The sequence below is a fragment of the Cebus imitator genome, unplaced genomic scaffold (assembly GCF_001604975.1).
Source record: "Cebus imitator isolate Cc_AM_T3 unplaced genomic scaffold, Cebus_imitator-1.0 Scaffold285, whole genome shotgun sequence".
Lineage (NCBI taxonomy): Eukaryota > Metazoa > Chordata > Mammalia > Primates > Cebidae > Cebus > Cebus imitator.
This window is the reverse complement of record NW_016107600.1, coordinates 2,025,067-2,048,689: the sequence shown is the minus strand read 5'-3', so window position 1 is coordinate 2,048,689 and position 23,623 is coordinate 2,025,067. Positions and strand designations below refer to the sequence as shown.

Below are 23,623 nucleotides of genomic sequence, written 5' to 3'. Positions count from 1 at the left end.
TTAGTAGAGATGGGGTTTCACCATGTTGACCAGGATGGTCTCGATCTCTTGACCTTGTGATCCACCCGCCTCGGCCTCCCAAAGTGCTGGGATTACAGGCTTGAGCCACCGCGCCCGGCTGAAAATCTTAAAGAAGCGACTGAGTCTCACCCCAGAGAAATCACATACATGTGGACAAAAACTTCCATCCAGTTTTGGAGGATTAATGGATTGTATACCCAATCTTCCCCCACCCCACCCTAAGGACAATAGATCTAGGTTATGATTCCTACTCTAGAATTTTCCCCTATACCCCTGTAGAACCCAGCCTGGTTTACAGGGCTGACATTGATTGCAGCGGGAAAAGCAATGACTTTGGAATCTACTGGGATTGAGTTTGTATTTCACCTCTGCCCCTTTCTTTCTGTTGGCCTTTCCTTAGTCACTTCTCTTCTTTAGGCCTCAGTTTCCTAACAGTAAAATGAGGATCATGATACTTTCTGGATAGTTGGAAAGATTAAGTGGGATAGAGGCAGATTTAAGGTCAAGCCTAGGACCAGAAACACAGTATGTGCTAAATAAACCATTATCAGTACTCCCCACCCTCCTCCCACACTACTGAATCAGCATGACTCCTGGCATTACCACTTACACCTGTATCCTGAGCTCCTCTGTAGACATTCACTCTTCTGGCTCTAACACTCCAGCCTTCAGGCCAAGCAGGCTGGAGACAGCAGGAGCCTGGTGAGTGTCCTGGCCTTGCGCTTCACCCTTCTGCCCCTCCATCAAGCAGACCATGATTAATGATAGTCAGTCATCACAGCAAATCATTCCCACTGAGCAATGACAGAGGGTACCAAAGAGGTCAGGTTTAAGAGAAAAAACACAAAGGCACTTGGAGATACACAGGCTCGGCCAGAGAAAGACTGAGAGATACACAAGATGGAAAGAAAAAGCTGAGAGGAGATGAAGCATTTAGAGGGGCAGTGGGGTTAGAGGAGAAGGCATTGGGTTTGAGTCTAAACACTCGGGCTAACTGGCTAGCCATATGACCTTGGACAAGTCACTTCATCTCTCTACACCCATTTCCTCTTCTAGAGGAGAAGGTTGGACTGGTGGCTTCTAGGAAACCCCCGCTCACTGGCCTTTCTAGGTCAGCTTCCAGGCCTGGAGGTCTGTGCTGAAGTAGCTCCAATTAGGAGGGAACCCCAAGTTCAGGCCCAGCCAGAGCAGAGGAAGAGAAGGTCAGGCAAAGGCAGACATGGTGAGAGAAAAGGCAGGAGGTGTTAGGGCCACTGGGAGAGGACTTATAAGGGCAGAAAGAGCCAAGAGAGGAGGGATATTGGGGAGAGTAGAAAGGCCAGCCAAAGAATGACTAAGGGGCTCCCGGTGTAAACAGGAGCAGAGAATGGACAGGGAGGGGGCCTGTTTGAGTTGGCCAAGACTGGGGGTGGAGTGGGGAGGAGGACTGGGGCAGGACGCTATGTCCCCTGACCCCCACCAAGGCTCCTGGGAGGAGCTGAGTCACACACCTCTTTCCCTACACCCCTCCCCACCCACACCCCCAATCTCCCAAATCCTGGGAAAATCTAAAGAGTTTGCCTAGACTGAGAAAGGAGAGCGTTTGATTCACATACATGTGCTTTGCTGGGCTAAAAAGCAGTCAGGCCTCAGCTCTTCCTCCCAAAGGAGGTTCTCAGCCCATGGCTTGAGTAGCTTTCACCTAAAGGTTACCTTTTTGGCAATGCTGGCTTAAAGACCCTGACCCAGAGATTCCTTGGGTTCCTTACCTAAGAAAGGGTCAGGATGTGCAGATGTGAGAATGGGATGAGGGCCAGCACTGCCCCACAGTCTGGCCCGCCAGCCTCTCCCTTGGGCTGCAACTGGCTCTGGAGAGGGGGTTTTTAAAAAGCAGATGGGTGATTTGGGACAGGAAGTAGAGTAGCAGACTGAGGGGGAGAGTCATGGCCAGGGGGAAAAAAGAAAACATTGACTCTGGGCACTCTTATTCTGAGCCTTTCAGCCCAGAGTGGGGCCAAGGACTGGGGAACAGAGGGGACAGGGTTTGACTTGGGGGTATTATTCTGAAAAGGGAGGCGTCCTGGAGGAAAGGGACTGAAAGGCCCAGAGTTCCCCTCCCCCAGGCTAAGATAAAGGCTAGAATCCTGAAAAATGATCTCATCACACAGAGCTGGGGCTGGGGAAAGAGGTGGGCAGGGGGTCACTGCCTTCCCTTACTAGAGTCCCCTCCTCTACTTCCATGGGGGACCTGGGAAGAATGGGGTCCTGGGTTCCAGCTCCCAGTGTTTTTTGGTTTGGGGATTTTTTTTTTTTTTTTTTTGAGATAGTCTTGCTCTGTCACCCAGACTAGAGTGTAGGGATACAATCTTAGCTCACTGCAGCCTCTGCCTCCTGGGTTCAAGCAATCTCCTGCCTCAGGTGTAATCCCACCTGTAGTTGGGATTACAGGTGCACACCACGACATCTGGCTAATTTTTGTATTTTTAGTGGAGACGGGTTTCGCCATGTTGGCCAGGCTGGTCTTGAACTCCTGGCCTCAGGTGATCTGCCCACCTTGGCCTCTCAAAGTGCTGGAATTACAGGTGTGAGCCACAGTGCCTGGCCAGAGCTCCCAGTGTTTACAGCCAATAGGAGCTGAAGTTTGGGTCCCTTCGCAAGACTTTCCACCACCACCACCCCTCACTTTCTCCAGGTTTGTAGGAATCAGGCCAGTTTAATCAAGAAGGTACTGAGGGGCCAACCACTCGCAGGTTTTGGTCAACTGTCAGATCCAAGGAAAGGGCTCAACAGAGGTTTACATACCCTAGGACCAAGAAGGGGGCAAATTGGAGCAAACTCCTGCTGGTGAATGACCCCAGACTCCTGGGTTTTCAATATCAAGCAGCTTGAAGGAGGAGGCGGCGGAACTTGAGGAGCCGGTGTAGGTCCTCTACCAAGCTGACTGCGAACGCTGTCTCTGTACCTCAACTCTTGTGTCCCAAATCCAGCTGGCCAGAACCCAGGCACCCGATGGCCCCGGAAGGCAAGGGGAAATCCCAGTTGGCCGGACGCCAGAGGAGTCTCCTGTCTCTTTAGACCCCAAAGTCTCCTCCCTAAAGCACTGAGGGAGAGACCCCACACACATATACAGGCTTCCTCCGCCCATCAGAGGTGATTCCTTTCCTCATTAGGAAATTCTCCGCTCCCTTTTTCCGACTGCTTTTCCGAGCGTTTACGTTGTACATCTGGAAAGGAGTGGGGAGGAAGGAGGGGGAAGCAGAGAGGAGGGGGAAGAACCCAAACCCGCCCAGTCTAACCCAGTCCAGACAACCGGCTTCCAGCTGGGGCTGGGGAAAGGGGGTGGAGAGGTGCGGCCCCCCCACGCCCCTTAGGGGTGGGGGGCGCGGGCTCAGAGTTTCAGGGACCCAGGAATGCCCCCCCGCCAGCCCCCTCGGCAAGCGGGGGGAGGGCTCAGCCGGGAGTTTGGCAAACTCCTCCCCGCGTTGAGTCATTCGCCTCTGGGAGGTTTAGGAAGCGGCTCCGGGTCGGTGGCCCCAGGACAGGGAAGAGCGGGCGCTATGGGGAGCCGGACGCCAGCGTCCCCTCTCCACGCCGTGCAGCGGCGCTGGGGCCCCCGGCGCCGACCCCCGCTGCTGCCGCTGCTGCTGCTGCTGCTGCCGCCGCCACCCAGGGTCGGGGGCTTCAACTTGGAAGCTGAGGCCCCAGCAGTGCTCTCGGGGCCCCCGGGCTCCTTCTTCGGATTCTCAGTGGAGTTTTACCGGCCGGGAACAGAGGGGTGAGTGAGGAGGGCTGGAGAAGGGATGGGGGTGGGGGAGCCGCCTGGAGACTGGGGGCGCGGCTGGGGTCTGGAGGGGACCAGGGCTTGAGTTTGAGGGTGGAGTTTGGAGGGAGTAGAACTGGGGGCCCGCGCTGAAGTAGGGAGGGCACCGTGGCGGGTGAGGAGGGGCCCTGGAGTTTGAGAGCGATCAGTGGGGATTCATGGGTCGCGTGGGGAGAGGACATGGAGCTGGAGAAGTCTGGGCAGGGGTCTCCGGGTCAAGGGAGAGGAGAGCGCGTAAACGGAGAGCTGAGGGTCTCAGGCTGAAGTCTGTGGGCCGCCGGGACCTGAGGCGGGTGGGGGCACAGAAGGGGCGCGGAGGCCGGGAAGGGCTTTTGGGGGCGCCAGGGGACCTCGGGATCCGTAGGGGCCATTGTGTGGCAAGAAACCGGGTCGAAGCCGATTGAGCTACGTGTGGTAGGAGGGGAGTCAGAGACTGAGGGGGTCGGAAGGTTAACTGGGGGCCAGCCTCATCCTCCCCTCCCCCCTCAACTCAGACTGGGGAAAGACCCGGGAGAGGGACGGCGGCTCCCTCTCCTTTCTCCTCTGTCCCCTACTCTGCCCTCCACCCCCAATCTCTGTTCACGAGAGAGGATCCCAGAACTGGGGCGAATGCGGGGACCCTGGCACTGGGGGCCCTGGGACTGGAGGCGAACTCAGCCAAGGGCGGGTGCTCGGATGTGTCGGGAGGGGTGTGTGCGCGCGTGAAGGGGGGTGGGCGGTTTCCCTCTTCCTTTAGCTCTTGGGAGGAAGAGAAAAGCTGGTTTCCTGTAGCTGGACTGCTGGAGCTATGCTGAGACCGGGACTTCTGGGGCTGGGGTCGGAAGCTGGGGAGACGCGGGCTCCGTGGGGCCTGGAGCGTCAGAATTAAGGACTCAAGACCCTGGAAGTCTCAAAGGAGGATCCTTATTCCCAACTCAGCAGAGTGAGGAGCAGACTCGGACCCCGAGTGCCTAGAAAATGGGGTGCTGTCAGGCTTGGGAAAACGGAGTTAGAGCGGAAGCAACATTAGAACCAAGGGTGTCTGTTTAAATGTGGGATGGGGGGAGACTGGGAAGCAAGAGAGGGAGTTGGTGGCTCCTGGCCTAGGCCAGGGACCCTTAGATGCCAGATTCCTGGTCCTCCACAATGACTGGGGCAATCCTTTTCCTTCTACATCTCTGAGCTGGGAGCTTCCCACTTCTCACCCCCCTCACCCCCAGGATCTCAGGGTTTGAGGGGAATTCAGTCAGAAGTGACCTGTTTTTACACAAGAGACAGTTAACTGATCTCTATTCATTCTCTATAGATTTTTGGAGAAAAGGGGTTAATCTAGCCAATACAATTGGGGAGAAAAGCAAATTCTCCTTTGTCTTGAGGACCTGGGGATGGGGGAAAGGAAAGCTGATTAGGCCCCAGCTGTTGGTTCTGGGCTATTCGAGGTCCCCACCCCACCCCCACCCCACCCCCCTGGCCTTTTGCCCAAACCCCATTGCATCACCCTGGCCTGGAGCCTCTGCCAGGCCTGGTCTCCCCCAGGTTCCCCCAAACTTCTTATCACAGCCCTAATGGACTAGAAAAGAGGGAGGGAGGAAGGGGATGAGGTCTCCTCCCGCAGGTCAGATTATCTAGTTGTCCCCCATTTAACCTTCTCTTTACTCCCTCCTCCCCTAAAGGAGAGTGTTATTTCCCTTTAAAACACTCCTCTAAAACATCTGGACTTCACACATTCCTGGTCCCCTAGGTGTCTGTCTGGCCCCTGGCCTGATCCTATAGTCCCTAAAGTCCTCTTCTAAAACAGGACCCAGCTCTCTCATCCCTTTCCCCTCCCCTTCTGCTCATCTCCCCTCCCAAGAGAACCCAGGTGTCCAGCCTCCTCTCCTTCCCTCTCATTTCCGATTTACAATACCCTCTTACAGTAGGACTCAGAACATTCTACCTCCCCAGTGACCTCCTCCCACCACAGCTAGGCCTTCAGCCCCCTCCCCTCAACACGGGACAAACATAGTGCCTCACCGACAGCCATTGCCTCAGTGTCCCTGGTCTTCCTGCATCACCTCTCATGGTGAACAAAACAGCATTGAAGGACAGGGTGAGCACCAAAGTGGTTACATGGTAGGAAAGGGGAGAGCTTTAACTCAGACAGAGGTAGGTGTGAGTCCTCACTGCTTACTAGCTCTTTGTGTGGGACCCTAGCACCTAGGGTGAGGTACTCAAGCTCTTGGAGCCTGGTCTTCCCATGAAAATCAGAGACCTAATGGAGTTCTGAGGACTAAATGAGAAAACATATATAAAAGGGACCTGGTCCACAGAGGGTGATCAGTACCTGGGCGGCATGGGTTTCATGGGGTAGCTGTTTTTGTTTCTGGTTCTCTCCTTCCTGGCTACCGCCTAGTTCTTTGTTTAAGTTTTCCCCCATTTCTTACTTGCTTTGAGTATTTGCTTATCCTAGTGATAGTAACAATAGTCTCTCATTTTCCTTTAGCACTTTCATATTGATTTTTTCCATTGGATTGTAACAAAAATCCTTGTGTTAAAGCAAAGGAAGCCGTTATTGCCCCATTTTTAGAGATATAAAAACTGAGGCTGGCCAGCCGCAGTGGCTCACACCTATAATCCCAGCACTTTGGGAGGCCTGGGCGGGTGGATTACCGGAGGTCAGAAGTTCGAGACCAGCCTGACCAACATGGTAAAACCCTGTCTCTACTAAAAATATAAAAATTAACCGCATGCTGGCACATGCCTGTAATCCCAGCTACTCAGGAAGCTGAGGCGGGAGAATCACTTGAACCTGGGAGGCAGAGATTGCAGTGAGCTGAGACCACAGTGAGCCAAGATCACGACACCGTACTCTAGACTGGGCGACACAGTGAGGGAGTCATAGAAATTTTGAACTAGAAGTGAGTTGAGTAAATGTTCAAGGGAAATCCATCAGTTTATGCTGGAGAATCCAAAGATTGAGGAGAGGCAGTGACTTAACCCAGAACACTTGAAAGCTTGAAAGGTAGGCCAGTCTCGGCTCAGCTCCTTGTTCCCTCTGCAACTGCCACAAGTGGAGACAGCTGTTCTTCCTCAGCCAGTCATACATATCCCTTGTGAATGCACTGGGGGACCCTGAACCAGGTGTCCTCCTCCGGCCTGGCCCATGCTGCTGTAGGATCTGTAGGAGCTGGCCGCTGGTCCACTTGCTGCTCTCCACCCCCGACCTTGTCAGGCCAACAGAGTCAAACAGTAACCCAGTATTGAACTGGGACTTGGTTAATCAGAAGCCTGGCTGGGGAGATAGAGATGAGAGGAGGGAATAAATTGGCAATCGGGTAGACCAGAATGCTGTCCTAGGAATCAGGATTCCTAACTTCCGTCTCCGATTCTGGGAGGAGGGCTGAGTGACCTAAGCATATGACTTAACCCCTCTGGGGTAGTTTTCCCATCTGCAACATGAGAGCATGGGATGAGGTGAGCAACTTTGAGCTTTTTCTTGAGGAGTGTTCAGAACGAGGCCAGCCTGCCTTTATGTTATGTGGTCTCGGGCGCCTACAGTAAAGTCTTAAACCCAGTGGATGCTCTCTACAGTGCCTGCTCGATGTGGTAGTCTGTGTCTCTAAGGACCAACCCTTCCATTGCTGAGCTTCAGAATAAATTATGGCAATTATTTCTTCTCTCAGACTCTATTTCGGAAAAGTGTACCTGCCAAACTGCATTTAGTAAGAAATAATTAATTCCTTTCCTCATTTTTTATTAACCAAAAACATCTATAGCTGCCAATCAGAGTTTCTGAGCAGCATGAGATAACCAAGTTCCCACATGAGTTGATAGAATTCCAGCCAAAAGCAAATACACTTGAGGTTTTAATTAGCCTAGGCCACCTTATCTGGTAAATGCATGATTTCCGCTAGGCTCTCTGAAATATTGAAAATAGCCCGAGGACCCTCCATTGTTGCCTTCTTAGACCCCTAAAAGTGCCCAACTGCTGCAGGATTTAGGAAGCAGGAAGAAGATATGGGAAAACAAGGACAGACTGGCTTGCATGCCATCCTGGCCCCAGTCGCCTCACTTGGCAAGCTGGCGGCGGGAGGCACTACTTATTGGATTGACCTAGGGTTGCTGGGATGGAAGGGCCACTGCCTCTCCAGGCATGAGCCATGGGTAGTGTGTCGGGAGGGAGGGAGGCCCGGGCCTGTGCCACTTGCCTGCATGCCAGATATCCCAAACCATCACACAGTCAGAATGGATCTGCCCGCACAGGGCTTTACGAGCCTCATAAACTCTCTCTCTTGCAACCCTGCTAAACTCCAAGCGACTTCTTCAGGCCATCCCAGGAGTGTCAGGCTCAGCTCCTCTCCAAGAGCAGTGGGTGTTGAGGAAATTGGGTGTAGGAATGGGGTCCCTTGGCCTTAGCCCTGTGCTCCAGGAAACTTTGAGATAAGCTCTTCTTCAGCCAGAGAAAGAGGAAGAGGGTATTGGCCAAGTCCACAGTTAGTGCCTGAACCTGAACTCTTGGCTCCTGGTCCAGTGCTCCTTTCACTGCTTCCTGTACCTCAGCTGTTCTGGTCTAGTTCAGGTTGGTGGCCCTTTCTGCTTTCTAGAGCCTGAACGCAGCAACTGAGTTCCCTGGGGGCTGCCCCTCCTGAGGGAGAAGGGGGTATACTCCTCTGACCTCACCCAGGCCTGGGGGCTGTGCAATCTCTCACCATCAGCAGCCATAACCCCCAGTTGGATATAATGCCTGAGTGAGAGGGGTGGGGCCTGGTGGGGAGCTGGGGGTGTGGGAGGCAAACGGAGAAGTGAGAGGTTGGAAACAGACAGGAAGCCACAGGCAGTCAACATTTCCTGTCCCCAGAGTAATGAGACTAGCACCTCCCCTCCCCACCCCCCTAACTTCAGGAGCTCTCCCTCTGCAGCCTACCCGTCTCCTGTTCCTCTGGACCCTCCTTCTCTCCCCTCCATTCTCCCACTGGCCCGCACAGACTCCTCCTCACTCCCCATTTCTGTCCCCTCAGAACTGTGGAACTGTTCTCTCTGTCGCCTCCATCCCCTGCGCCTCCTGGACCACTCCTCCCCACCTTGGTATAGTTGGAAAATATCCCCAGCTCTTGTGGCCTCTACCATAATCCCTCACTTGGGCCTTCTTGCCTAGTAAGAAAGCTGAGGAAGGTATTCAACTACCAGGGAAGGGCTAGGTATTGGACAGGCTGAAAGCCGAAAATGGACAGAAACCAATCGAGATGGAGAAACCTGAAATCTAAGATAGAGAGATAGGATCCAAAAACCTAAACCAACACAGCAAGCAGTCACAGGGGCAGAGGGACAGAGAGATTGAGAAGCAGTGCCAGAGGCAGACACCGAACAGAGCAGAGGCCGAGGCTGGCAAGGGCACTGGGTTGAGTTGCCCAGGCTGCCAGATACTGTCCTGGCAGGAGACCCTTAGGGGAAAGCCAGGAGAGCCAAGAGCTGTGTGGAGGTCTGGGAGGCAAGGGACCTGGGGATGAATGAGGCAGAACTGAGGGCAGGGAGACTGCCCAGGCCCTGAGCTATGACCACCCCATTACGTAGGGCCCCCAGCAGAGGCAAAACTTCTCCTCATCTCAGGGAAAACTGAGGCACTGTGTCCAGAACTAGGACCCCAGTAGAGCAGACTTCGAATTCAGTCAGCTGGGGATGGTCTATGAGAAAGGGGTTCAAGGGCTGAGACAGATACCCAGCCAGGAAGGGGAGGTCCACACCAGGGCCGGGGTGAGGCGGGCCCAGTGGAACAATCTGTATTCACCGTCCTCCAGCTCCTCTCTCCACTCCTGCTGCCTGATTTCCAAGACTCACATTTTCCTCCTACACCCCCAAGGCTGGGTGGCTGGGCAGCCAGATGCCTGGGTCTTGGCCCAGGGAGAGGATATGCCTTGGGAGAAGAGTAAATAGGCTAGATGAGAGACCCTGAGGCTCCAGAGGACCTTGGGGTTCCAGAGGCTGCGCATCTAATCTCAGCAGGTACCTAGAGGAGAGGGAGAAGCGGGGGTCCAGGATCTGGCCCTCTTCTCCTCCTAGGAATTGACTCTGGTTCCTCCTCTCTTTATGAACGGGGGAAGGTAGGAGAGGAGAGAGAATGGCGGGAGGAGGGGAGGGTTGTATTAGTGACAGCGGCACATGGGGACCGCCTGACTCCAGCCTGTGCCTCTGGCATCTGTGGCATCTTCTGAGATATAAATACAACCCAGGGGGGCATCTACTCCACCCCCAGCCAGCCCCAGCCTAGAGGCCTGGGTCCTTCCCGCCTCCAGACACGGATGAAGAGCTAGGAGCCACTCTGAACTGCCTCTCCTTTCCTCTTCACAGGGTCAGCGTGCTGGTGGGAGCACCCAAGGCTAACACCAGCCAGCCAGGAGTGCTGCAGGGTGGTGCTGTCTACCTCTGTCCTTGGGGCGCCAGACACACAAAGTGCACCCCCATTGAATTTGACCACAAAGGTAGGCCGGTAAAATTCAGGGAGGAACTGGGGGTGGGGACTGCAGCCTGGGGGCGAGGCCTGGGTGGGGCCTGGGGCAGGGGGTGGAGCCTGCTCAGACCCCAGCCACGTGACCTCTCAGCACCAGCTCTGGTGCTCCACCCGCTTGCAGTGGATCCCCATGGCACTCACTCCACGTTCCCAGTCCAGCCCAGCCCAAGGAGGGCGGGCATGATTCAGAAACATGTGGCTCTCATTTCCCCTGAATCACCCACAACTCTGGGAGGCCAGGGCCGTAACACAGACAAAGACAGGGAGAGTTGCACAGACCATTCAGTTCCTTTAACTAAGCACTGACTAAGTGACAGTGCATGACAGGCACTGTGCTGGAGCTGCCGGGATTGCAAGATGACTAAGCCACTGCCCTCAAGGAGCTCCAGGTCTGAGTAGACACAAACGGATGGGAGGAAGACGGAGACTAACAACTATCACTTGCTCTGTGCCAGGCCAGTTGTGAACGCTTTACATATATTAGCTCACTGAATCCTTTTAACAACTGTATAAGGTATTATTATCCCCATTTTATAAGTGAGGAGACAGAGGTTATCCAAGATTGTACCACTGGCAAACATTGGAGCGAGGATATGAACTAAGGCCATCAGTCTCCAGAAATAGACTTAGAGATGCCGGTCTCAGTGGCTCATGCCTGTAATCCCAGCACTTTGGGAGGCCAAGGCAGGTGGATCATTTGAGGCCAGGGGTTTGAAACCAGACTGGCCATCATGGAAAAATGCTGTCTCTGCTAAAAATACAAATACACCCTCTCAGGTGTGAGAGGCTGAGGCACAAGAATCGCTTGAGCCCAGGAGGCAGAGGTTTCAGTGAGCCGAGATCACGCCACTACACTCCAGCCTGGGTGACAGAGAAAGACCCTTCTCAAAAAAAGAAAAAAAATTAGCCAGGCCTAGTGGTGAACCCTTGTAGTCCCAGCTACTCTGGAGGTTGAGATGGGAGGATCACCTGAGTGGGGAGGTCAAGGCTTCAGTGAGCGGTGATTGCCCCACTGCCCTGTAGCCTGAGTGACAGAGCAAGACCATGTTTAAAAAAAAAAAGGCCGAGCATGGTGGCCCATGCCTGTAATCCCAGCACTTTAAGAGGCCAAGGCAGGCGGATCACAAGGTCAGGAGTTTGAGATCATCCTGACCAACATGATGAAATCCTGTCTTTACTAAAAATACAAAAAGTAGCTGGGTGTGGTGGCACACGCCTGTAATCCCAGTTACTAGGGAGGCTGAGGCAGGAGAATCACTTGAACCCATGAGGTGGAGATTGCAGTGAGCTGAGGTTGTGCCACTGCACTCCAGCCTGGGCGATAGAGTGAGACCGTATCTCAAAAAAAGAAGAAAAAAAAAGAAGGTGTGACAAGATGCTGTTAAAGACACAGCCCAAGTACAGATAAAGAAGTACAGCCAAAGAGTTAGTTCCCCGCTTGGTAAATAGCCACTGTTCCTCACCACCCTCCTCCTGCCTCCACTCCACAGCGGGCATCCTTGTCCCAGCTGGGTGAGAAAGCGGGAACCATGGGGAGGCAACTCTAGAAAGCCCAGGTTCTGTGTGCGTGTGCATGAGTGTGTGTGTGCATGCTTGTGTGTGTGCATGTGTGCGTCTGTGTGCATGCGTGTGTGTGCATGCGTGTATGTGTATGTGTGTAGAGGAGAGGTGAGTCAGGCTACACAAAACAGAATTAAGCTCCTTCCCCACTCCGCACTCCCAGTGAGTCATGGAGTCTCAGGGCTGGGAAGCATTCGTGGGGTATCCCCAGGCTGAGAGTAGGGGCTGCCCTAGTGCTCAACCGTCCATGGCTCAGCGAGACACCCCCTTCTCACTCCCACAAGGCTCTCGGCTCCTGGAATCCTCACTGTCCAGCTCAGAGGGAGAGGAGCCTGTGGAGTACAAGTCCTTGCAGTGGTTCGGGGCAACAGTTCGAGCCCATGGCTCCTCCATCTTGGTGAGGGCCCAGCAGGCTTAGTGGTGTGGTGGCCAGGGGATGGGCAGTGGTTGGGTAAGGCCGGGCCTGGAGGGAGGGAGGAAGGGCCTTACTGACTAAATCTGAAGACCCCTCCTCCTGCGCCCTCCCAGGCATGCGCTCCACTGTACAGCTGGCGCACAGAGAAGGAGCCACTGAGCGACCCCGTGGGCACCTGCTACCTCTCCACAGATAACTTCACCCGAATTCTGGAGTATGCACCTTGCCGCTCAGGTAGGGACAAGAGGGGGCCCGTGCTCATGTCTGCCCTCTGCATGGAGTGTCTCATATACTTAGGGCTGACTTGCGCCCCTGTGTTCCCCCGTGAGGTTCTAAGAGACCAAGTATGTTGCTTAAGATAAAGGCTAAGCCAGTTAGTTAGCCTTTATGCTTACTGTCTGGCCCCGGAAGACCCTTTCTCTGGTTCTCTCTCCCACCTCCTTCCCTATGCCCTCTGTTCTTTCCTGGATGACCCATCTGTGCAGGGCTCATTTTCACCACCTTCTCCTCTCACAGATTTCAGCTGGGCAGCAGGACAGGGTTACTGCCAGGGAGGCTTCAGTGCGGAGTTCACCAAGGTGAGAGAGGAGTCTGGGAGAGAAGGGACGTGGGGAGTGGAGGCAGGGGGCTCGGGACCAGATGTCAGACTCCCCTCCTTTCACCCACAGACTGGCCGTGTGGTTTTAGGTGGACCAGGAAGCTATTTCTGGCAAGGTAAGTCCTGTCTCTGCTATTTCAGTCTCCTGGCACATAGCCTCCCACCCTACTCCCAATTCACCCCTTCCCTTCCTGAAATATCCATACTGCCACCCTCCCCATGTTTCCCTTTCTTGAACCAGATTTCTGAACTACTACCCAGTCAGCCCCCAGAGCCCCAAGCCCCTCTGCCAGCTCCCCTCCATCTACTCCCTCCTCATCCTCTCTCCAGGCCAGATCCTGTCTGCCACTCAGGAGCAGATTGCAGAATCGTATTACCCCGAGTACCTGATCAACCTGGTTCAAGGGCAGCTGCAGACTCGTCAGGCCAGTTCCATCTATGACGACAGCTACCTAGGTGAGCCAGCAAGTGGGGAAGGGATGGCAGAGGGAGAATCTCAAGTGTTCCTGTCCCCACTCACCCCCTTGCCTCCCCTCTCCTACGCGGCCATCCCTAGCCATACTTGTCATCTGTATGCTGATTATGAAGACCCAGTAGAAGTGGGGAAGGGATTGGGGATAGGCCAGGGTAGAGGGGTCCCCAGAGCAGGAATCCTAACATCCATCCACCATGTCTCCCAGGATATTCCGTGGCTGTGGGTGAATTCAGTGGTGACGACACAGAAGGTGAGTATGTCCCTAGGCTGGGGCCAAAGGAGGGGGTGGTTAGAGGCCCAGGGCCTGAGAGCCCATGTATTTGGATGCTCACCATTATCCACTTCCCTTTCCCCACCCTTAGGTCACAACTTTCTCTTCTCTTTGCAGACTTTGTTGCTGGTGTGCCCAAAGGAAACCTCACTTACGGCTATGTAAGACCCAGCCTGACCCCTCACTTCCTCTCCTCCCCTGGCTAATCACAAAGAAGCATGCATGGCAGTTTGCGAGGGTTTTTTGTGTTTTTTGTTTTTTGTTTTTTGTGAGACAGAGTCTTGCTCTGTCGCCAGGCTGGAGTGCAGTGGTATGATCTTGGTTCACTGCACCCTCAGCCCCCCTTCCTGGGTACAAGTGATTCTCCTGCGTCAGTCTCCTGAGTAGCTGAGATTACAGGCACGTGCTACCACACCCGGCTAATTTTTGTATTTTTAGTAGAGACAGGGTTTCAACATGTTGGCCAGGCTGGTCTCGAACTCCTGACCTCAAGATCCTCCTGCCTTGGCCTCCCACAGTACTGGGATTACAGGCGTGAGCCACCGCGCCCGGCCCATTCTGCTCTTTATTCATACTCTGCTTCCTGCTGAACCTCTCTGAGCCTGTTTGGAAGGAGCATGGACTTTGCACTCATAAAGTCTGGTTTAGATCTTGGTTTTGCCATCTGCTAACTGTAATGACTTTAGGCAATGTGCTGAACCTCTCTGAGCCTCCTTCTTCTCTGTATAGTGAGATAACAATCATTCTGACCTCACAAGCCTCTTGCAAGGGCAAAATGAGAAAATGTATGTGAAAGTGCTCGGTGAATTGTTAGGCAATGTACAACTGGCAGATGTTATTATTAGACCAGGACAAGTGCTTTTAAAAAGATACAGATAAGAGTGCCGTAGGAGTTTGTTCAATTAACAACATTTATTAAGGCAAAGTAAGAGATAAGAAGATGAATAAGGTGTCCTACCCCATCTTATAAGATGCTTCTAATCAAATATGATAGATAAGACACACATACAATTGTGATCTAAAGAGGAGCAAAAATTCATTCTCTTCTCCGTGCATCAGGCACTATCTATTCATGATTTCTATTCTTCACAACAAGCCCATGGGGTAGATATTACCATCTGTATTTTACATGTGAGAACACTGAAGTTCTAAGAGACCAAATAAGTTGCTTAAGATCACCCAGTTAGTAAGTAGGTTTAAAATCAGGTCTATCTTAATCCAAAATCAGGATTCTTTCTGCACTTTGACAAACTTCAGAAAAGTAGATACAGTGACATAGCAGTTTAGGGGAAAGAATAATCTCCTTTCTAGGATAAGGATGGTAACAAGTTTGGGGAGTCAGGAAATAAAAAGTTAAATTTTTTTAAAAGGAAGAGGACAGATCAGAGAAGGTTCTATGACGGTTCAAGAGAGATGAGGCAAGAGGGCATCCCTATGCAGGAGCATGAAAGAGATAAAAGAAAAAAAACAGGTGGGGCATGGTGGCTCACACCTGTAATCCCAACACTGTGGGAGGCTGAGGCAGGAGGATCACAAAGTCGGGAGTTCAAGACCAGCCTGGCCAACATGGTGAAACCTCGTATCTACTAAAAATACAAAAATTAGCCGGGCCTGGTGGCAGCCATCTATAATTCCAGCTACTTGGGAGGGTGAGGCAAGAGAATCTCTTAAACCCAGGAGGCAGAGCTTGCCGTGAGCTGAGATTGTGCCACTGCACTCCCGCCGGGGCAACAAGAGCAAGACTCCATCTCAAAAAAAAAGAAAAAAGAAAAGGAAACAATTACAGCCCAGCTTAGCAGATTCATGAGCTGATTGAGGATAAGTAGAATATGGAAAGATCAAGCAAAAACAGATAAGTTAGGCCCAGATTCTGCAGAGCCTTGGAGGACCAGCCAAGAAGTTGAGACTTTAGGCAGTGGCTGCAGGGAGCTACTGGATTTCCAAGCCAGAGGTAGCCTCCCAGATCTGCTGTAGGGCAATCAGCCAGTCTGGCTGCAGTGGGGGTTGGGGAAGAGCGCCTATAGGAAAGGAGAGCTGGAGGCAGGGACATTGTCAAGACATCTGCCCAGCAGTCCCGGGAAAGGGCTCACACCAGGTCACAGCAGTGAGAGTGAAGAGAGCAAGGATTCAAGAGACCTGGTGGGGTGGGTCACTAAGGAAACATAGGGGAGACACGGTGTTTGTGGTTTGGGGGGAATGGAGGTTGAGGATGACTTGGGTTTTAAACATGATGGGTTTGAGGCACCAGTGCACATTTAGTCAGAATTATTGAGTGCTTACTACTTACCAAGCACTACTTTAGGCTCTGAGGAGAAAGCAAAGAACAAAATCAAGTTTCTGCCCCTATTGATCTTACATTCTAGTGGGTAGAGATAGACGACAAACACATAGGTACAAAATCTGTCAGTAGTTGGTGATTGATATGGAGACAAATAGTGAAGCAAACATAGGGTGGACCTACCTGGCATACAGGTGGGAATATGAGGGCAAAGCTGAGGAGGGAGTTAGGGACAGTGATGTGTGTCTCTAAGGAATTCCTGCCCCTGAGTGTCCTGTACACATCTGTTCTTTAACCACGGGATGCTCTGGGAGTCCAGGACCAATGGGCCTATCTCTTTATCCCCCAGGTCACCATCCTTAATGGCTCAGACATCCAATCCCTCTACAACTTCTCAGGGGAACAGGTAAGGCTACCCCTCACCCCACCCCAGCTTGACCCACTGCCAACAAAGCTCCAGCCCTGACCTAACAATGTCAGCCCAACTTCCCAGCCCCCCTTGATCCTGTTTATTGAACCTTCGAGTTCTGACCCAGGGCTGCCCCTTTGTCCTCTCCAGATGGCCTCCTACTTCGGCTATGCAGTGGCTGCCACAGACATCAACGGGGACGGGTGAGCAGTGGGAAATGAGCACACGCGATACCTCTCCCAGATCAAGAGGGAAGAGTGGGAACGGTACAGGAAATGCAAGGAGAGTTTCTCCAGGTCTTTTCCTCTAGACTCTCACTCATACCTGCATTCCCCTTGCTCAGGGACAAGGAAAGAGCTGAGCGCTAATGATCAGAAACCTCAGGTCTTCTGATTTGATGGGATCCATAGTGCCTGGGATTTCTGGCACTAGGATTGGGGTAGGGGTGGCAAGACAGGGTAAAGAGTTACCTGGGTTTGCCCTTCCCCTCAGGCTGGATGACTTGCTGGTGGGGGCACCTTTGCTCATGGAACGGACCCCTGATGGGCGGCCTCAGGAGGTGGGCAGGGTCTACATCTACCTGCAGCACCCAGCTGGCATAGAGCCCATGCCCACCCTTACCCTCACTGGCCGTGATGAGTTTGGCCGATTTGGCAGCTCCTTGACCCCCCTGGGGGACCTGGACCAGGATGGCTACAATGGTGAGTACCATGGACTCAGAGAGCGAAAGTGGAGGCAGGGGCCCAAGTCAGACGGGATCTGGGGAGAGGGCATCTGTCAACTAAAATACCCAGACCTCCATGACTTCCCAAGGGGTTAAAATCCCACTGTCTGGGTCTTGGGATTTGAAGAGATTAGAACATAGGGATTGACAGATGGGAAAAAATAGGATCCTAGGTCCTGAAGTCTGGTAGTAGAGATTTGGGCCCCTGGATTCCTGGCCTGCTGACTATTGCGTGTTCTGTGTCTTCCAGATGTGGCCATCGGGGCTCCTTTTGGTGGGGAGACTCAGCAAGGAGTAGTGTTTGTATTCCCTGGGGGCCCAGGAGGGCTGGGCTCCAAGCCTTCTCAGGTTCTGCAGCCCCTGTGGGCAGCCAGCCACACCCCAGATTTCTTTGGCTCTGCCCTTCGAGGAGGTCGAGACCTGGATGGCAATGGATATCCTGGTGAGTTTTGCCTAAGGCCCCTTTTCGCCTTAAAATTCCGTGGTGACTGACCTCTACCCTCTTTTGCACCTTTCCTAAGTTCCTGGGTGCAGTTCTAGGCTAATTCCACCAGAGGGCGCTGTGTTCTCACTTCAGCCTCCTTGAGCACTGAAACCAGAAGGGGTTAGAGAGATAGGACCCTGATTTGGGGCTTGCTGTAAGAGGTGATTTCTTGACTTCTTGCAGATCTGATTGTGGGGTCCTTTGGTGTAGACAAGGCCGTGGTATACAGGTATGAACTCCAAGGGAAGTTGAGGGGACAACCTGGGAGGACTGGAACTGGGAATTTCTCAACAGAGCTGAGGTGGGGAAAATCAACGCAGAGGACACACATCCTGGGGCTTGGGCATCAGTTTCCTGTGTCCGGGCTACAGAGGATCCTAATTCTATTGACCCCACATTCACTCTTGAAAGGGGCCGCCCCATCGTGTCTGCCAGTGCCTCCCTCACCATCTTCCCTGCCATGTTCAACCCGGAGGAGCGCAGCTGCAGCTTAGAGGGGAACCCTGTGTCCTGGTGAGCTGGCACCCAGGAAATTGCAGAGACCCGAGCCTGGGAGTGGGCAGGGGTGCCGAGTATGCCTTAGGAAGGGGAAATTGGGGGTGTCCTAGTCTGGGTCTGGCAGGGAGATAGGTAGAGGATGGGATGTCTGTTCCAGTTGGATTCACCAGCTTTCTTCTTGGTCTTTCTCCAGCATCAACCTTAGCTTCTGCCTCAATGCTTCTGGAAAACACGTCCCTGACTCCATTGGTGAGGGAGACTGCCTGGAGATCTCAGGCCCTGGGACAGGGGACAAAGAGACTGGGGACCGGGGGACATTTCTTCTCTCTGAAAAGATAAGGAGAGACAATCAAATTCCCCTTCTATGTCCCTGGCTGCAGGCTTCACAGTGGAACTTCAGCTGGACTGGCAGAAGCAGAAGGGAGGGGTACGGCGGGCACTGTTCCTGGCCTCCAGGCAGGCAACCCTGACCCAGACCCTGCTCATCCAGAACGGGGCTCGAGAGGACTGCAGAGAGATGAAAATCTACCTCAGGGTATGGCCCAGAGGGCAGGGTATGGACTGGCCAGGGAGGGTGGCCACATAGAACTGAGGGCCCTTCCTGAAGGGAAAGACTAGGAGATTCCAGTGAAAGGTTTGGGACTCTTGAGGAACTGAGAAAGAAGACCTTCTGTCAGAGGAGCTGGCAAGCAGGCTGCCAGGACCTCTGAAACAATGAGGATGGTCAGAATTGGGCCCTAAGCAGACAAAGGGAGATGAGAGAGGCTGAGGAGCAGTGCCACCAAGTCCCCAGAGACCCCTGACTCTGTGAACTCTCTCCTCTGGCCCTAGAACGAGTCAGAATTTCGAGACAAACTCTCCCCAATTCACATCGCTCTCAACTTCTCCTTGGACCCCCAAGCCCCGGTGGACAGCCATGGCCTCAGGCCAGCTCTACATTACCAGAGCAAGAGCCGGATAGAGGACAAGGTGAGGACAAGGCAGGAAGAAGGGACCTGGGAGGACAGAGGCCTGGGGACTGGGGGGCAGGGCCCTGGAAAGAGAAGAGCCTGCAGCCCAGGAATGGGTCTAAACTTCCCCTCTCAAGGCTGTCCTGCTCCCCAGGCCCAGATCCTGCTGGACTGTGGAGAAGACAACATCTGTGTGCCTGACCTGCAGCTGGAAGTATTTGGGTAAGTAGCGCTGACAGTGAGCTAGGGTGTTCAGGTGCACCTGGCACCTGAGACAGCCAAATAGGGACAAACCAGCTGTGTCGCCTTGGGAAGTTGCTGAGCTTCTCTGAGCTTACTTATTTGCATAGTGAGAATAGTAGCATTTATTTCTCTGACTTTTTGGAAAGATTAAATGAAATAATCTACATAAAAAGTCTAGCCTGTGCCTGCCGTAGAGTTAGAACCCACTAAACAGTGTGTGTTATTACTGTTATTACTCTTATAATGGTCCTTTGTCCTGGTTTGAGGATCAATTCCCCAGTGTCTCTTACACTCTGTGTCCCCTCCAGGGAGCAGCACCATGTGTACCTGGGTGACAAGAACGCGCTGAACCTCATTTTCCATGCCCAGAATGTGGGTGAGGGCGGCGCCTATGAGGCTGAACTTCGGGTCACGGCCCCTCCAGAGGCTGAGTACTCAGGACTCGTCAGAAACCCAGGGGTGAGATGAGACTCTTGAGTGGGATTGGGAGGATACCCCTCCAGAGGTGACACCAAAACCTGACCAGCACCCACCCCACCCCCAGAACTTCTCTAGCCTGAGCTGTGACTACTTTGCTGTGAACGAGAGCCGCCTGCTGGTGTGTGACCTGGGCAACCCCATGAAGGCAGGAGCCAATGTAAGTTTAGGACAAGAGGATGGGGTCCGGGCGTGGTGGCTCACACCTGTAATCCCAACACTTGGGAGGCCGAGGCAGGCAGATCATGAGGTTAGGAGATCAAGACCATCCTGGCCAACATGGTGAAACCTGTCTCTACTAAAATACAAAAATTAGCTGGGCATGGTGGCACGTGCCTCTAATCCCAGCTACTCAGGAGGCTGAGGCAGGAGAATAGCTTGAACCAGGGAGTCAGAGGTTGCAGTGAGCTGAGACGGCGCCATGGCACTCCAGCCTGGCAACAGAGAGAGAGAGACTCCAACTCAAAAAAAAAAAAAAGGATGAGGCAGAGGGAGAGCGGACCTGAGGGCAGCTATGAAATGGCGAGGGAGGGCTGAAATACACGGTCTAACTGCCCTGTTTTCCTCTTTTTCTGTCCCCAGCTATGGGGTGGACTTCGGTTTACAGTCCCCCATCTCCGGGACACTAAGAAAACCATCCAGTTTGACTTCCAGATCCTCAGGTAGGGAGTGAGTGTGTCTAGGCTGGGGCTGAGCTGGGGATAGAGGGGAGGGCTGGGCACAGTTCTCAGTGGCTGTGCTCCAGGACCTCAGTCTTGCCTCCATCCCACAGCAAGAATCTCAACAACTCACAAAGCGACGTGGTTTCCTTCCGGCTCTCCGTGGAGGCTAAGGCCCAGGTCACCCTGAACGGGTCAGTGCCAGGCAGAATGGGGTCTTTTTGAGAGGGGAGACAGACTTCTAGGGAAGGATGCATATGGGGTCCCTTCCAGCCTCCTCTAAAACACCCTCCTCCTTAGTGTCTCCAAGCCTGAGGCAGTGCTATTCCCAGTAAGCGAGTGGCACCCGCGAGACCGGCCACAGAAGGAGGAAGACGTGGGACCCGCTGTCCACCATGTCTACGAGGTAAAGAGGGATAGGTGGCAGGGAGGACTGGGCCCCAGGCAGGCCAAGCTAGAGGGAGGGAAGGGGCAGGGCCAGAATGAATGATGGGAAAGGAGGAGCTAGTATGAGTGACAGATGGCTGGAACCAACATGAGGGACTGAGAGGAAGAGAGGAGGGAGGGGTAAGTGACATATATGCAAAGGCATGAGGCAGTGTCCTGTGAGAAACAGCCAGAGAGACAGGCCAGTTGAGTGACTTGGAAAGAAAGATGGAGCCCCCTCCAAAAGTGTTGGTTAGAGAGGATTTCATCTCTGCCCGCTGGTTCCCTGCTTCATCTCTGAGATAGGAGCCCGACAGCAGGGTACAGTGGAGCCATGGTGACCCAGGGCCTCCAGGGGCAGCATTCTCTTCCTTCCCATGATGATTGTGTTCTTCCCTCCTCAGCTCATCAACCAGGGCCCCAGCTCCATTAGCCAGGGCGTGCTGGAGCTCAGCTGTCCCCAGGCTCTGGAAGGTCAGCAGCTCCTGTATGTGACCAAATTTACGGGACTCAACTGCACCCCCAGTCACCCCATTAACCCAAAGGACCTGGAGGTGAGGGCCTGAACACTGGCATGGGGAAGGGGAGCAGGTTCAGAGGACCAAGGCTGAGGGGTTGGGGAAGGTGGCTGGAGGCTTGCAAGAGGCAATGAGGACATGCTTAGAGCTAGGGCTGAGGGTCACAAGGCCCAGAGGTAACTCAAAAGCCTCTGGAGGAAAAACGACTTTCATCCACTGTGTTTCCTTCTGCCTGAGCTATCCCTTCTTTGTTTCCCGGCATACCCCTAGGGCCGTGTTGTGTGCCACCTCCTCTAGGAAGCCTTCTTCAAACCTTTCCCTCTGGGCTCCAATGCCTGTTTGATAGTTCATTTACTCATTAACATTTAGTTGAAGGAGTGCTGTACTGAACACTGTTAAGCCCAGGAAATATTGCACCAAACAAAAACTGACAGTCCTCACGTTCATGGAACTTAACATTCTAGTGAAGGGTGATAGAGACATAGAAAATAAAAAGAGGACCAGGCGCGGTGGCTCACGCCTGTAATTCCAGCACTTTGGGAGGCCGAGGTGGGCGGATCAAGAGGTCAAGAGATCAAGACCATCCTGGCCAACATAGTGAAACCCCATCTCTACTAAAAATACAAAAATTAGGCAGGTGTGGTGGTGTGCACCTGTAATCCCAGCTACTCGGGAGGCTGAGGCAGGAGAATCGCTTGAACCTGGGAGTTGGAGGTTGTAGTGAGTCAAGATCGCACCACTGCACTCCAGCCTGGCAACAGAGCAAGACTCCCTCTCAAAAAAGAAAGGAAGAAAAAAAGAGAGAAGGAGAAAAATGAACAGGGATTGAAAGGTGATGAATATGAAGCGTTAATAAGCTGTGGGGAGATGATTTAAGTTGAATCATCAGAATATCTCTTGAAGACCAGCTGAATTGAGGCCCAAAAGATAAGGGTGAACCTACCTACAAGATTCAGGGATGGGCAGTCCAAACCGAGGAAATGGCCAGTGCAAAAACAGGAACAAGGATCTAATTATTGATTTAAGCGTCTCCTCCAATGTGAACTCCAAGAACCAAGTTTTCTTCATTTCCATATTTTAACACTGAGCTCGGTGCCTTGCACATAGGAGCGGGACAGTTGGATGGATGAATAAAGGGATAGATGAGGCCGGGCGCGGTGGCTCACGCCTGTAATCCCAGCACTTTGGGAGGCCGAGGCGGGTGGATCACAAGGTCAAGAGATCGAGACCATCCTGGTCAAAATGGTGAAACCCCGTCTCTACTAAAAAAATACAAAAAATCACCTGGGTATGGTGGCACGTGCTTGTAATCCCAGCTACTCAGGAGGCTGAGGCAGGAGAATTGCCTGAACCCAGGACGCGGAGATTGCGGTGAGCCGAGATCGCGCCATTGCACTCCAGCCTGGGTAACGAGAGCGAAACTCCGTCTCAAAAAAAAAAAACAAAAAGAGATAGATGAAAAAATAGGCTGAAGCTGCTCCACAACCCAGGTGCAGGCTGACTTAGAAGCTGTAACGAGGTGGGAAAGGGGCCCAACAGTCTCTTTGTCTTATAGTTGGTTCCCGAGGGTTCCCTGCACCACCAGCAGAAACGGGAAGCTCCAAGCCGCAGCTCTGCTTCCTCAGGACCTCAGATCCTGGTAAGTCAGGCGGGGAATGAGGTGTGGACCAAAGTGTTGAGTGCTTGCTTGGGTTCTCAGAGACATCCCAAGGCCAGAACACCGGGTCCAAGCTTATTTCTTCCTAGAAATGTCCGGAGGCTGAGTGTCTCAGGCTGCGCTGCGAGCTCGGGCCCCTCCACCAACAAGAGAGCAAAAGTCTGCAGTTGCATTTCCGAGTCTGGGCCAAGACCTTCTTGCAGGTGAGGGAGCCTCACCTCAGCCCTAACCCTTGACCTTTGGGGCTGCTTAGACTGAGCCACCCCTTTCTCCACTGCAGTAGCCACCTGTCCTTTGGTGAATGGGACCCAGCACTCCAGCTCCCTCCCCTTCCTTGCCCTCGTCTAGACCAAGCTGTATGTCCTTAGCGCCACCTAGTGGTCCAAGTGGGATCAGCAGCTTCCCTTTCCTGGCCAGTTCAGAGGAGGGCGGGCTGAAGGGAGATCAGTGTGCAAAGAATGATTGAAAAACAGTGAAATGGGGCCGGGCGCGGTGGCTCAAGCCTGTAATCCCAGCACTTTGGGAGGCCGAGGCGGGTGGATCACGAGGTCAAGAGATCGAGACCATCCTGGTCAACAAGGTGAAACCCCGTCTCTACTAAAAATACAAAAAATTAGCTGGGCATGGTGGTGCGTGCCTGTAATCCCAGCTACTCAGGAGGCTGAGGCAGGAGAATTGCCTGAACCCAGGAGGCGGAG

General features: G+C 53.2%; 1 protein-coding gene across 1 annotated transcript in view; it reads left to right on the top strand.

Annotated features, from left to right (window-relative positions):
• The first annotated feature begins 3,284 nt into the window (after nt 1–3,284).
• Nucleotides 3,285–23,623, top strand: part of ITGA5 (integrin subunit alpha 5) — a 24,784-nt gene continuing 4,445 nt past the window's right edge. The window contains exons 1-27 of the mRNA XM_017501886.1: nt 3,285–3,775; nt 10,124–10,254; nt 12,128–12,240; nt 12,372–12,492; nt 12,775–12,836; nt 12,927–12,972; nt 13,187–13,312; nt 13,537–13,581; nt 13,720–13,763; nt 16,230–16,286; nt 16,440–16,492; nt 16,782–16,990; nt 17,264–17,455; nt 17,681–17,726; nt 17,909–18,010; nt 18,189–18,244; nt 18,376–18,530; nt 18,827–18,964; nt 19,100–19,167; nt 19,497–19,647; nt 19,733–19,825; nt 20,248–20,327; nt 20,438–20,518; nt 20,625–20,730; nt 21,155–21,304; nt 22,824–22,907; nt 23,015–23,128. Of these exons, the coding sequence (XP_017357375.1) occupies nt 3,411–3,775; nt 10,124–10,254; nt 12,128–12,240; nt 12,372–12,492; nt 12,775–12,836; nt 12,927–12,972; nt 13,187–13,312; nt 13,537–13,581; nt 13,720–13,763; nt 16,230–16,286; nt 16,440–16,492; nt 16,782–16,990; nt 17,264–17,455; nt 17,681–17,726; nt 17,909–18,010; nt 18,189–18,244; nt 18,376–18,530; nt 18,827–18,964; nt 19,100–19,167; nt 19,497–19,647; nt 19,733–19,825; nt 20,248–20,327; nt 20,438–20,518; nt 20,625–20,730; nt 21,155–21,304; nt 22,824–22,907; nt 23,015–23,128 (2,988 nt within the window). The 5' untranslated portion in view covers nt 3,285–3,410. The remainder of the gene's footprint in view (nt 3,776–10,123; nt 10,255–12,127; nt 12,241–12,371; nt 12,493–12,774; nt 12,837–12,926; nt 12,973–13,186; nt 13,313–13,536; nt 13,582–13,719; nt 13,764–16,229; nt 16,287–16,439; nt 16,493–16,781; nt 16,991–17,263; nt 17,456–17,680; nt 17,727–17,908; nt 18,011–18,188; nt 18,245–18,375; nt 18,531–18,826; nt 18,965–19,099; nt 19,168–19,496; nt 19,648–19,732; nt 19,826–20,247; nt 20,328–20,437; nt 20,519–20,624; nt 20,731–21,154; nt 21,305–22,823; nt 22,908–23,014; nt 23,129–23,623) is intronic.